This window comes from Spinacia oleracea, chromosome 5 (assembly GCF_020520425.1).
Source record: "Spinacia oleracea cultivar Varoflay chromosome 5, BTI_SOV_V1, whole genome shotgun sequence".
In the NCBI taxonomy this organism is placed as follows: domain Eukaryota; kingdom Viridiplantae; phylum Streptophyta; class Magnoliopsida; order Caryophyllales; family Amaranthaceae; genus Spinacia; species Spinacia oleracea.
Genome location: NC_079491.1, coordinates 97,646,451 through 97,659,779, shown reverse-complemented (window position 1 = coordinate 97,659,779; position 13,329 = coordinate 97,646,451). Strand labels below are relative to the sequence as shown.

Here is a 13,329-nt window from a genome sequence, read left to right as displayed (position 1 = left end):
CTGGGCCTGGCGAGGCTGAGGCCTTCGTGTTGGGCGCTTGGCTTGCTGGGCGCGGGCCTGGCTTCGTGCTGGGCCTTCGTCTGGCAAGCCTCGTTCGATGCTAATTCGTACGATGCGCTTCCGATTAAATTCCCGGTTCCGGAATTCATTTCCGATACGACCAATATTTAATATTTCCGATTCCGGAATTAATTTCCGTTTCGAACAAATATTTAATATTTCCGTTTCCGGAATTATTTTCCGATTCCGATAATATTTCCGATTCTGACAATATTTCCGTTTCCGGCAATATTTCCGATTCCGGCAATATTTCCATTTCCATTAATATTTTCCGATACGTACCATGTTTCCGTTTCCGGCAACATCTACGACTTCGATAATATTCATATTTTCGATACGATCCATATTTCCGTTTCCGGCAATATCATCGTTTCCGGAGTATTCATTTCTTGCTTATGACGATCTCAGCTCCCACTGAAACCAAGATCCGTCGATTCCGAATATCCATAGATGGAGTATTTAATTCCATTAAATACTTGATCCGTTTACGTACTATTTGTGTGACCCTACGGGTTCAGTCAAGAGTAAGCTGTGGATTAATATCATTAATTCCACTTGAACTGAAGCGGCCTCTAGCTAGGCATTCAGCTCACTTGATCCCACTGAATTATTAACTTGTCAATTAATACTGAACCGCATTTATTAGACTTAATATTAAATGCATACTTGGACCAAGGGCATTATTTCCTTCAGCAGTTTGTTTGCTTATGTTTTGCTATTTCCTGGGTTATGATTACTTCAGTGATGCTTCAATTTTGGTTCACTTTTCTAGATCTTTCTCAATGTATGTTGTGTTGTGATTGCTTTTCGTATGTGCCCGTTGTTCTTCTTAAGTTCACTCACTGCCCCTATAAATACTCCCTAGTCCTTCTTAGTCTTTGCACCGTCATCCTAAATCCCAATTTGATCAATTGCCCGGTCTTTGCCTTCCCTTCTAGGCTTTTCATCTCTGTTTTCTCTCTTAATCAGCTGCCTGAATTTTCACCTCTGTAGCTCTCAATTAATGTCAAACAACCCAGAAATCTCTAGCTATGTCTCACTTCTTAAGAAGAACCCACCTTCACTTCCCAATGAACCTGGACTTACCAGCTTACCTGGTAATTCATGTTCTTCCTTCATCTTCAGTAGCTCCACCTCTAGCTGATATGAGTTTAAAAACTCGTTGTATGAGTAAGGATAGTTGATTAACAAGCTAGACCTATAGCTCCTCAAACGTGACTGAAAGGCAAGACCTATTGACTCACAATCGGCTCTTTGAGTAGGAAACACGTCCAAAACAAAGAAAAGGTTGAATTATAATCAATAATTCAAAGTAAACTGAAAAGAAGTGCTTATTCTTCAAAATTGGTTGTATTATTCCATTAAACAAGCTGGCTATAAATAGCCTAAACACTCAGCTAAAAACCGGTGGTTACAAGAGCTTTAAACAGCCAATTAAGAGCCTTTAAACTGGTGGTTACAAAGCTCTAAAAGCCTCCTAATTCAGTCACCAATTTGGAGGTTACAAAGGCTTAAAATCCTCCTTACAAACAACAATATTTAAAGTTAAGTACAAGACTGAATTTAAATGGAATTAAAAAAATTGTCCCCTTATTAAACTGAATTAGACGAAAATAAATAAAGATAAGCTTAAACGGACCATCAAACGCACTTGATTAAACGGGCCATCAAACACACTTGATTAAACGACTCACTCAATCCAAGTCACCATGCACAAAAAATAAGCCATCGAACCTAAATCAGCTTTGGTTCTAATTGTTAGCATAAGACTGTCATCTTGACCATCACCTTCATCCATGACCGTATCATCCCCTCCCCCTTTAAAAGGAATTGACCTCAATTCAGCAAGGCCATCATCATCAAGATAGGGTGAGAGGTCACCTACGTTGAAAGTAGCATGGACACCATAATCTCCCGGAAGCTCGATCTTGTAAGCATTATCATTCACACGTGAAACCACCTTGTAAGGTCAGCCCTAGGCATAAGCTTGTTCTTGCGTTTGCTTGGAAAACGCTCTTTCCTCAAATGAACCCAAACCAAATCACCTTCGACAAACACCCGAGGCTTGCGATTCTTTTTTTATTTCCGTTTATAAGAGGCAATGATAGCTTCAATACGGTCACGAACTTGTTGGTGCAATTTCATTATAAATTTCAACTTGGCATCGACATCTTTGTGAACCAACTCATGTTTTGGCAATGGAATCAGATCCAATGGCAAATATGGATTAATCCCATATACCACTTCAAATGGAGAATGACCAGTAGCATAAGTAGGAGAACGATTATAAGCAAATTCAGCGTGAGCAAGCTTGACATCCCAATCCTTTTGCGTCTTACTTACCAACCCTCGTAACAACGTTCCCAAGGTTCGATTTGTAACCTCCGTTTGCCCATCAGTTTGAGGGTGATGTGAAGTGCTAAACAACAATTTGGTTCCCACCTTTCTCCACAATGTATTCCAAAAGTAACTCAAAAACTTGGAATCACGATCCAAAACAATAGTCTTGGGAATTCCATGCAAACGAACAATCTCTTTATAATACAAACCAGCCACATTACAAGCATCATCCGTTTTGTGACAAGCAACAAAGTGAGCCATCTTGGAAAATCTATCAACAACGACCATGATAGCATCCTTACCTCTTTGGGTACGAGGCAAACCCACTATAAAATCCATAGAAACATCTTCCCAAGGACGAACCGGAACTGGTAATGGTGACACTAGTAGAAAAAATGTCATTTGCAGCGCGCATAAAAGGGGCTTTTTACAGCGTCTTTTAGCGCTATAATTGGGATGGCTGCAAATAGTAGACTTTTATTCGCAGCGAACACAAACGCTGCAAAAAGTCATTAATTACAGCGCATGGGATTTCACACGCGCTGCAAAAAGTCTATTTTTACAGCCTTTTGCAATACGTTAGGCGCTGCAAAAAGAGAATTCAAAGCCATATTTCTGAAACTATTAGCAACATTCGCTTGACAGTGCGTGCTGCAAATAGTATATTTATTTTACAAAAAAAAAAATCACTACAATAATAATGTATTTTTTTTTTTTTGGTAAATTAGCAAAATTTATTACCAAAAGGTAGGAACCAAGAATCCAAACAAGAAACACCATAAAAGGTTAAAGGAGTACAGACAACTCCTTAACAACCAAACACTACAAAAGCGAAAAGCAATATATCAGGCCTAACTGTACACAACAGCAGAACAACCCATTCCTGCATACCTGACTGCACACACCCCAGCCCACTCCCTGTAGAACAGACTGCAGATCAGGAGTACAACCCACACCCAACACTCCTGCAGCAGCAATTGTAGAAGCTGAGTAGGCTACAACCAACACCAAAACGGCCTCAACAGCAGCCAAAAACTACAGGAAACAAGCAGACGCAGCACCAACAACATCAACCAGTAACACACAGCAGAAAGCAAAAATAGACGAAGTAAAAATAACAGGCACCAGCAACAATCCCTAAGGAACAAAACTAACCCTAAATATTATCTCCACATTAAACAACACAAAAAATTCTTATTTGTTAATGTTTTTAATTATGGAATAACTGGAGTTCTATGGATTTCTTTTATATAATACAATTATCTATGTTCAGTTTGCTAAGCCTGATTAAGCTATTATTGATCGAAATTGATTTTTATCGACTAAAACTGATTTTTAACGTTTAAAAGTGACTTTAATAAGTTGAAGAGATAGTGCCATAGAGGACTTACAAGATATGCCCTGAAAGCAGATTAAATATCTTTATGACATCCAAGTTTTGAATAGCTCTCCGTAATTTCATAACGAAGATATCAGGGCTGCTTCCACGGCAGCCTCAGCAGTCGCGGCAGTAGCCCAACAACATTCAATGCAGACGTTCTCTGTTCTTCTTTGGCTTCACTTAGTGACTTTTCTTTTAACGAATATGTGGTTGATGTCGCAGGGAGCCTTAACCTATCAAATATCCAACTCAACTCGTTGTTTTTCCTTGCAAAAATTAGCAATTTAATTAATTACCATAACGATAATATGACAATGGAATTCGTGATATGCAACTACAATGTTCAAGGAATTGTCAAGTTTAATTAAGACTTGTTTCTTTAACCATCTCAAGCAATATACAGAAATCCAATTACCAGAGCATCAGTTGAATCATACAGAGTAGTTTCTAGAGTAAACAATTAAACAGGTTTGAACATTGAAGAATCTAAGCACAAAAATTCAAGACTTAGACATGTCCAACCAGTACATCAGAACCGTCATAATATCAACTTTTTTGCACCCAAACAACAACACAATATTTTTTCTATGAGAATGGGCCGATTATGGACTAGAATAAGCTTCAACATAAATTACGTTAAGTCTCTAACCTTGCACCAGTCACTTTTTTCTATTACATCAGATGTACCTTCTTAAATGTAGATAGAAAAACGTTCACTGACAGTAATCGTACCAGTAACAAATATGACAAGCAGTAGCGCAAAAACAATGCTTTCTCCATCATACCATCCTTCCTTTGGACCCTGCATCGAAAAATAAGAGTCGGAGTCTCAGAATTGGAGAGGGGAGATTTATTAGAAGGGGAAAACAATAAAACACTCAATGACTTCCGTGCACAATAACCTCATGACAAATTGAAGAACTGGAAATGATACAATCTTGTGGAAGCCGGATACTAGAAGCCAATAGTCACTCAACAGGCTTTTCCGAAGTCCTTCAAGTACTCTCTAATGTCTCTATAGTCTATACATATATGTAAGATGTTGCAAGGACCTAACTCACAATAAGAAAACTACCTTACCTAAATTGTTTTCATAAGGATCACCACTCAAACGCAACCCAGTGATATCAAGCTGGGGCTGCTCGTCTTCCTCCTGACAATGACATTTACAGGGAGGCAGGTTAAAAAAAACTTACCCTACAACATAATCATTCTGAAACCTAGAGATTTGGGATTGGAAATAGAAGGTGAAAGAAATAACCTTAAAGACAATTGCACAAGAGGAACCACGAACATTAGGTAAGTGCAAGAATTCAGCAAAAGTTTTCCATGTTAGACGATTAACAACACGCAACATCTGATCATAACTTCCAATGGCAAGAAATTGACCACACGGAGACCATGAAACACTCTTGACACCCAAACCACTTTCATATGCCTGATACTTCAATAAACACCGTCCACCAGGGGTGTAAATCAGGACCTGTACAAAGTGATTTACATTATAAAGAACTCAATGTGAAAAAAAGTGGATAGTTTGACACGGCTTACAATCATCAGAAGTAGAGTATGAAATACAGTATCCAAGTACCTTGTATTCAAGAAGTGAATCCCATACAATGATAGAACTATCATCAGGTGACCACTCTACATCAGCCAAATCCAATGTGTCAACAGCAAAAACACCCATTATCTCCCAAGAATCGCAAGACAACAGATTAATGTAGTCCTTGCAATCACGTCTTGTGCATACTGCAGCAAACTTGCCATCTCGGGTGAATGAAACCCCCTTGAAAGGATGCTTTGGCCATCTTACGTGTACACAAGCAGTGTTCAGTAATGACCAAACTGTCAATCTTAATTGGAAGTCTGACGTAGTGAGTATGTGACGACTATCAGGACTCCACCTAGCATAAGCAATACCAGCTGGACCTTCATCTATTTTACAGGTCCATTCAGGTTGAGTTATTGACCATACTTGTATAGTCGGTTTTTTATATAGACCACATAGTATGTATTCAGAATCCAAGGCCCACTGAATGTAGCTTATCTTATCTAAGCATGCAAATAACTGCACCACCTGTATAGAAAGAGAAATACACATTCTATATTCAGTTGATAGCAGAGAGTATGAAAGTATGAGAAACAGATAGGAAAACTAACAGAAATCTAAGCTTAGAATTCACTCTTACCCTGTAGGCTACAGTAAGTAATAAAATTTCAATATATAAATGATAGGCTAAATTGCACTCCTATGAAAGATAAACCTAACGTTCACCAACTAAAAATATAGCAAGGGAAGCAGGGATCGTATCCACAGGGAAACAACGTTCTTCTACTATTAATTAACTAATCTAGACTACTGGTAACAAAGAGTTGGATTGGTTTGTATATTAAGCTAAGGAAAATAATCAAATCGGAAAATAACAATATTAAAAGAATCTAGGGTAGTGGTTCACCATAAACACGGACCGGGATTGGACAACGGACAATAACAATCAATTAACAATCATAACTAGAAAATCATGCATCTCTCGAATCTTATGAATTCCTTAGAATAGAACAACTAGCGGGCTCTCGCTACGTACTAGAAATTATTCCTATCTAATAGCCACAGACCAAAAAACATCAGATTCCTCTCGGCGCATAATCTAAGGTTAATCAAACTCAAATCAAAATAGTCCGGCCGAACAGAATTGACGAGCAATAATAATAATCTATAGAAATTATAATCAATCAACCAAATATCATGTCCACATATAATCCCAATCATGCATTCATGGATCCCCTAAACCCTAGAAATTAAACTACTCACTCATGATAATAAATAACAATGTAATTAACATAATAGAAAACATGATTAAAGCAATAAACTAAATTAGAACAAGAAACAATACCTAATTAAAGAACAATGGATAATGAAAGCTTGAATTTTTGATTGAAAATAAAACTAAGTGTTGGAACAAATTTGAGAGAATAATAAGCTAAGGAAAATAAACTAAGGTTCAAAACTTAAAATAAAAGGTGTCCCTAAAAATATAAGAGCTAAGCTTATATAGTTTGCCTAAATTAATCCTAAAAGACGGAAATGAAACTCGCGAAGAAGCTGATCGGGCGACGCTTCGCCCGATCGGGCGAAGTGCTCGATAGTCGGCACGATCGGGCCAAATTCCGCCCGATCGGGCGGTTTGCGAAGTGTCCATATTGCCTTCTGATGGGCTCCCGATCCGGACCGGGCGAGATGCGCCCGATCGGGCGCGTGTAGATAGCTTCAAAAGTCTTTTAATTCCGCCCGATGGTCGCATTTCGCCCTCAGCTCACAGGGCGATTTGCAATCTTCAACATCCTTCGCCCATATCACCGAGTCTAACTCTCGGGGCTCAACCATAAGCATCTAAGGCTCCCGAAAGTCGACGATAAAGGTCCCGAACTTCCTCGGGCTCGAGTAGTGGCCTAAATCAACATGAAACGGGTCTTAAAAAGACCAATTTCTCATAATCAAAACCTGAAACTCAAGGCACACTCAATAAAGCATATTAGTACTAGGAACGGCTCCTAAGAGCTCATTTGACGCATAAAAGTACTAAGGGACGGGGGTGAAACACTATATAAAACGCACATATCAAACTCCCCCAAGCTAGATCCTTGCTTGTCCCTAAGCAAGGAAATCATCGATGAATACAAGACCAACTTCACCCCCAACATATTTCAAAATGAAAAATATAATTCAAGGCAAAATCCAACGAGCATGCATCAATGTCAACTAATCAAATCCATCCAACCGCTAATCCACCTTAACAATCGTCACGCAAAGCGAACCACAAATGCACAATGGAATTCAAGACTAGTGCTCACACACTCATCACTCATTTATGTGGTGGGTAAAAGATGTACCCGTTCGCTCACCTCCCAACATATAAGTGTACAATGCCCTTCCAAACTCACAACACTCGTGTGTCTAGAAAAATATACACTCAACCTAGTAGTCGACTCGAAATGTGTCATGTCATAACTTGCATTGATAAACAACTACTTTCATATTAGTACGACTCTATGCACAAAGGTCGGAAGGTCTTCAAAGCTTGTAATGTTAGGCTTAGGTAAGGGTGCGATAAATTTGGGTATAATGTGAGCTTTAAAGCCTTGGCTTTGGGGAGCATGAATCCTAAATAACCATGATCAACCACAAGATGATGACCATAAACCTCCCACTCAACACATGATGAAACAACAAACACCAATGACAGGCTAAATCGCACTCCTATCAAAGATAAACCTAACGTTCACCAACTAATAATATAGCAAGGGAAGAAGGGATCGTATCCACAGGGAAACAATGTTCTTTCTACTATTAATTAACTAATCTAGACTACTGGTAACAAAGAATTGGATTGGTTTGTATATTAAGCTAAGGCAAATAATCAAACTGGAATATAACAATATTAAGGGAATCTAGGGCAGCGGTTCACCATAAATGCAGACCGGGATTGGACAACGGACAATAACAATTAATTAACAATCATAACTAGGAAAACATGCATCTCTCGAATCTTATGAATTCCTTAGGATAGAACAACTAGCGGGCTCTCGCTACGTACTAGAAATAATTCCTATCTAATAGCCACAGACCAAAAACATCAGATTTATACCTCTCGGCGCATAATCTAAGGTTAATCAAACTCAAATCAAAATAGTCCGGCCGAACAGAATTGACGAGCAATAATAATAAGCTATAGAAATTATAATCAATCAATCAAATAATCAAGTCCACATATAATCCCAATCATGCATTCATGGATCCCCTAAACCCTAGAAATTAAACTACTCACTCATGATAACTAATAACAAAGCGATTAACATAATGGAAAACATGATCAAAGCAATAGAATAAATTAAAGTAAGAAGCAGTACCTAATTCTCGAACAATGGAAATTGAAAGCTTGTGTTTTTATATAAATCGAACTAAGTGTTTGAATTAATGTAGAGAGGAAATAAAACTTAGAAAAATAAACTAAGGGTTTAGTGCTGGAAAATAAGATGATCCTAAAAAATAAAACAAGTTTGCTTATATAGTTTTGCCAAAATAAGGCCTAAAAACGGAATTAAAAACGCGAAAAACTGCTGGAGGTTGGCGTCGCCCGATCGGGCGACACTTAGCCCGATCGGGCGAATCACTCGATAGTCGGCCCGATCGGGCCAAAATCCGCCCGATCGGGCGGATTGCGAAATCTCCACAAAGCCTCCAGATTGACCGCCCGATCCGGATCGAGCGAGCTGCGCCTGATCGGGCGCGCGTTGATGAACTTGGCTTGCTTATAATTCCGCCCGATGGTTGCATTTCGCCCTCAGCTTCCAGGGCGATTTGCAATCTTCAATGTATCTCGCCCGTATCACCAAGTCTAACTCCCGGGGCTCAACCATAAGCATCTAAGGCTCCCGAAAGTCGACGATGGAAGTCCCGAATTTCTCGGACTCATATAGTGGCCTTGATCAACAATGAAACAGATCTAAAACGACCAATTTCTCATAATCAAACCTGAAACTCAAGGCACACTCAATAACACATATTAGTACTAGAAACGGCTCCTAAGAGCACGTTTGATACATAAAAGTACTAAGGGACGGGGGTAAAAACTCTATATAAAACGCATATATCAAACTCCCCCAAGCTAGATCTTTGCTTGCCCCTAAGCAAAGAAATCATCGATGAATACATAAATCAACTTCACCCCAAACACATCTTAAAACAATGGATACGATTCAAGGCAAAATCCAACAAGCATGCATCAATGTCAACCAATCAAATTCATTCAACCGCCAATCCACCTCAACAATCGTCACGCAAAGCGAACTACAAGTGTACAATGGAATTCAAGACTAGTGCTCACACACTCGTCACTCATTTATGTGGCGGATAAAAAATGTACCCGTTCGCTCCCCTCCCAACATATATGAGTACAATTCCCTCCCAAACTCACAACACTCGTGTGTCTAGAAAAACATGCACTCAACCTAGTAGTCGACTCGGAATGTGTCATGTCATAACGTGCATTGATAAACAACTACTTTCACATTAATATGACTCTATGCACAAAGGTCGGAAGGTCTTCAAAGCTTGTAATGATAGGCTTAGGTAGAGGTGCGGTAAATTTGGGTAAAACGTGAGCTTAAAGCCTTGGCTTTGGGGAGCATAAATCCTAGCAAAACCATGGTCAACCACAAATGATGACCACAACCACAACTTCCCACTCAACACATGATGAAACAACAAACAAACCACACTATACTTTCTTGCCTTTCTTTCACAATTAAAATCAATCACTTATAAAGATAAGAAATTACAATACTTGAGTGAAACAATGCTTTGAATTTTCTTGAGAATAACGATTTTTCCTTCTTATTTTTTTTCTTTCTTGCTCAATCTCATTTTTTTTTCTTTCCTTTTTTTTTTTTTTTTGGAACCTTCACACGATTTTTTTTTTTTTATTCTCCTCATCTCATTCATTTTTCATTTCATTTTTTTCAACAACAATCATGATAAGAAGAATTTCCCTTTTCAATACTCAATATGCTCAAAATGTACCACACTACAACTCCCTCACCTCACTACTATTAGCTCCCCCAAGCTAGGCTTGGGACTAGTAACCAATGGGGAATTTACGGGCTTGTAATGTGGTTAGTCACCGAATAAATGGCACAGGCACAACATGGGTAGAAAAAAGAGGGAACAAACGTATCTAATTTCATCTGAAGGCTACCTAAATAGAAAAATGTCTTCGTCCTCCACAATGTGCATGTATATGAGTCATAAAACATTACTAATAGTTGCAAACCAATACTCAAAATCAATGGCACACCAGGAAGCTATCACACATCCTAACCAAGTCAACTAGTCAAGCACCAAGTCCACAAGTAGTTAGTCGGAGTTGACTCATGTTTAGGCATCAAAACAATCGAACATCAAATCATGGCTAACACATCTACATTGCCCATCATCAAACACCAAGAATCAAAACAATTTTCAATCAAAGGGGCACAGGGAAGCATGATTTTTCATTCATCGGAACGTATTTTTGTATATTTATTTTTTTTTTTATTTTTTTTTATTTTTTTTTTAAAGCAATAAACTAATCTAGAAAGCATTAAACACACCAAAATAAAGAAATGCGAAAAGAAAAGAAAAACATACCTACAATGTACAAGTAATGTGAAACCCCCCCCAAACCAAATCAGACAATGTCCTCATTGGCTCAAGGGTATCGAACCAACTCGATCTCATCTCCATCATTGACGGCCATTGCCGCCATCATCATCATCATCACCATCATCTCGGCCAGCATGCCCACTAGGACCCGCTCCCCACCTTCCGTACTGGGTGGGTGTGAAGGTGCCCATAGAACCCGGAGCTCCATATCCCTCCGCGGGATAGGTAAACCAGGTAGGGTGCTCGTAATCTGGGGCAATATAGCCCTGCTTGGCATACTGATCATAAAATGGGAACATGGTCCTCTGGTGATCAGCTGCGAACTCCCGGAACCCGAGCTCAAGTCTGCTCAACCTCTCATCAATGGACCCCTGATCCTCATGAACTACCGGGCCACTCTGGGGCCTCCCCGTGTCTCGACGCCCCCTCCTGAAGTAGGTGCGAGGCTCTGGCTGGTACTGATGGGGCTCTGGCTGAGGGTCAGGCTGAGGCTGGGGGTCAGGCTGAGGCTCTTGCTCAAATCCAACAAATAGATAATGAGCCTGACCGGGTCTGAAACTAGTGCGGCCCTGAGGGTCGGGCAAGGTGAAAAGCATGTTTCCCTCGAACATCCAGTACATGGCTCCCAGCCTAAATAACCCATGCTCCCCCTGTAGCCTATGGAGTCCAGCAAAATAAGCCAAATCAAGCAAGTTGCTACCTAGAACTAGAATCTGGTTAGCCTCAGTAAAATTGGCCGTGGCCATGGCTATGTGGGTGATCAACCCACCAATGATAATCTTGGTAGTATGTGTGGAGGTGGCTATGGAGTAAAATTGAGAGGCCATGTGATGTGCAAGGTTCATTTTGTAGCTCTCCTCTCCGTCGGAAACGTAGCCACCTTGGATCTCTAGCTCCGTACTCCTAATGTTCTGGGTCTCATCCCTACCAAAGATTGTAAATCCTAAGAACCTGTAAAAGACAATGGGTACCGGGTGTTGTATCTTGGAAGCATGCAAATGTTGCATACTCCCGGGATTATCATTGCCCGTAAGCTTTCCCCACATGGTGCAGTTGTTATGGGTCTCCTTAGGTTTCCTACTATATGTGGTAGATAATCCAAAAATCCTACCAAAATCAGATAAGCTCATGGTGTAGGTTCTATTCATCACACGAAATTGAACCGATGACACGGTTCGATAGCCATCCCTACGCACATTAAAACTACTCAAGAATTCTAGAGTCAACCGTCTAAATGTGAGACGGAGCATACTATACATGTTACTCATACCAACACCAACAAAAACACGTTTTACATCACGCTCAATCCCCATTTCATGCAAGGATTTCTGACATATAAAGCGAGTAGGGATTACCTCCCTCAATTTGAGGTGCATGAATCGTGCTCGTTGCTCCTCCGTAATAAAGATGACATCCGGAAAATCCGTGTCGGACTCGAATTGCGGTGGTGGAGGTGGTGGTGTTGGTTCCCGAGCTCGGCTTGTGGAAGCCTCATGTTGATTCCTTGGTACCCTCGTGCATTTTCTTTGTGTTCTATTTGCCATTGATGAAAAATCTGAATTTTTGAGTTTTTTTTTTTGAGCTTTTTGGGTGAATTTGGGGATTTTGTGGGGATGAGAGAAAACTTAAATCGGTTAGGTGTAGGTTGTAGAGGATGATGAGAGGATGATTTTGATGAAAGAATTGTTGAATTTGGTGGAGATTTGAGGGAGATATGGTGGTTTGAAGTTTTTTGGAAGTTGGGGTTTAATGGAGGAAGTGAGAGAAATTTAGGTTGAAGATGAAGAGGAAGTGAAGAAATAAAGGTCGAATCGTTGGGTTATTGCTGAAAACGCATCGCGCCCGATCGGGCGACATTTCGCCCGGAAATGCGATCCTTTTCTTTTCATCCGTGCGCGCCCGATCGGGCGCACCTCGCCCGATCCGGATCGGGCGTTTTGCGAATGCTCATTTTCTTGACTTTTTCCTGCCCAGAATCATCCTTGACTTTTCCTCGAAAATTTCATCAACCGCCCGATCGGGCAGAATAATTTCGCCCGATCGGGCCTTCCACTCGTCTTTTGCGCTCGATCGGGCAAACTAACGCCCGACTCGGGCGTTCCACTCGCAAAAGCGCCCGATAGGGCGAAATTATTTCGCCCGATCGAGCATTCCACTCGCTGGACCGCCCGATCGGGCTTGCTGCGCCCGATCGGGCGGAAATAAACTACAAGAAACTCATCCGTGCGCGCCCGATCGGGCGCACCTCGCCCGATTCGAATCGGGCGGTTTGCAGGGTGCTTGGCCTTGTGCGTAATTTCACTTTCTCGAACTTGGAGCTTTAGGCCTGCACATTATTAAACAC

At 40.5% G+C, this 13,329-nt stretch overlaps 1 protein-coding gene across 1 annotated transcript; it reads right to left on the bottom strand.

Moving 5' to 3' along the window:
* Positions 1–3,186: 3,186 nt before the first annotated feature.
* Positions 3,187–12,298, bottom strand: LOC130461721 (uncharacterized). The gene is made up of 8 exons (XM_056829902.1): positions 12,256–12,298; positions 5,974–5,981; positions 5,373–5,861; positions 5,043–5,264; positions 4,857–4,934; positions 4,503–4,583; positions 3,292–3,435; positions 3,187–3,222 (listed from the first exon to the last, which is right to left on the bottom strand). The coding sequence occupies exons 1-8, from the start codon at positions 12,296–12,298 to the stop codon at positions 3,187–3,189; spliced, it is 1,101 nt and encodes a 366-aa protein (XP_056685880.1).
* Between the last annotated feature and the right edge of the window lie 1,031 nt (positions 12,299–13,329).

Coding starts and splice junctions, on each gene's coding strand:
- LOC130461721 (XM_056829902.1), bottom strand. CDS start 12,298: ATGGGGATTGAGCGTGATGTAAAACGTGTTTTTGTTGGTGTTG. Junction 5,265..5,372: donor ATTCACTTCTTGAATACAAG/GTACTTGGATAC, acceptor CACTTTGTACAG/GTCCTGATTTACACCCCTGG. Junction 4,935..5,042: donor CTTGTGCAATTGTCTTTAAG/GTTATTTCTTTC, acceptor TGTCATTGTCAG/GAGGAAGACGAGCAGCCCCA.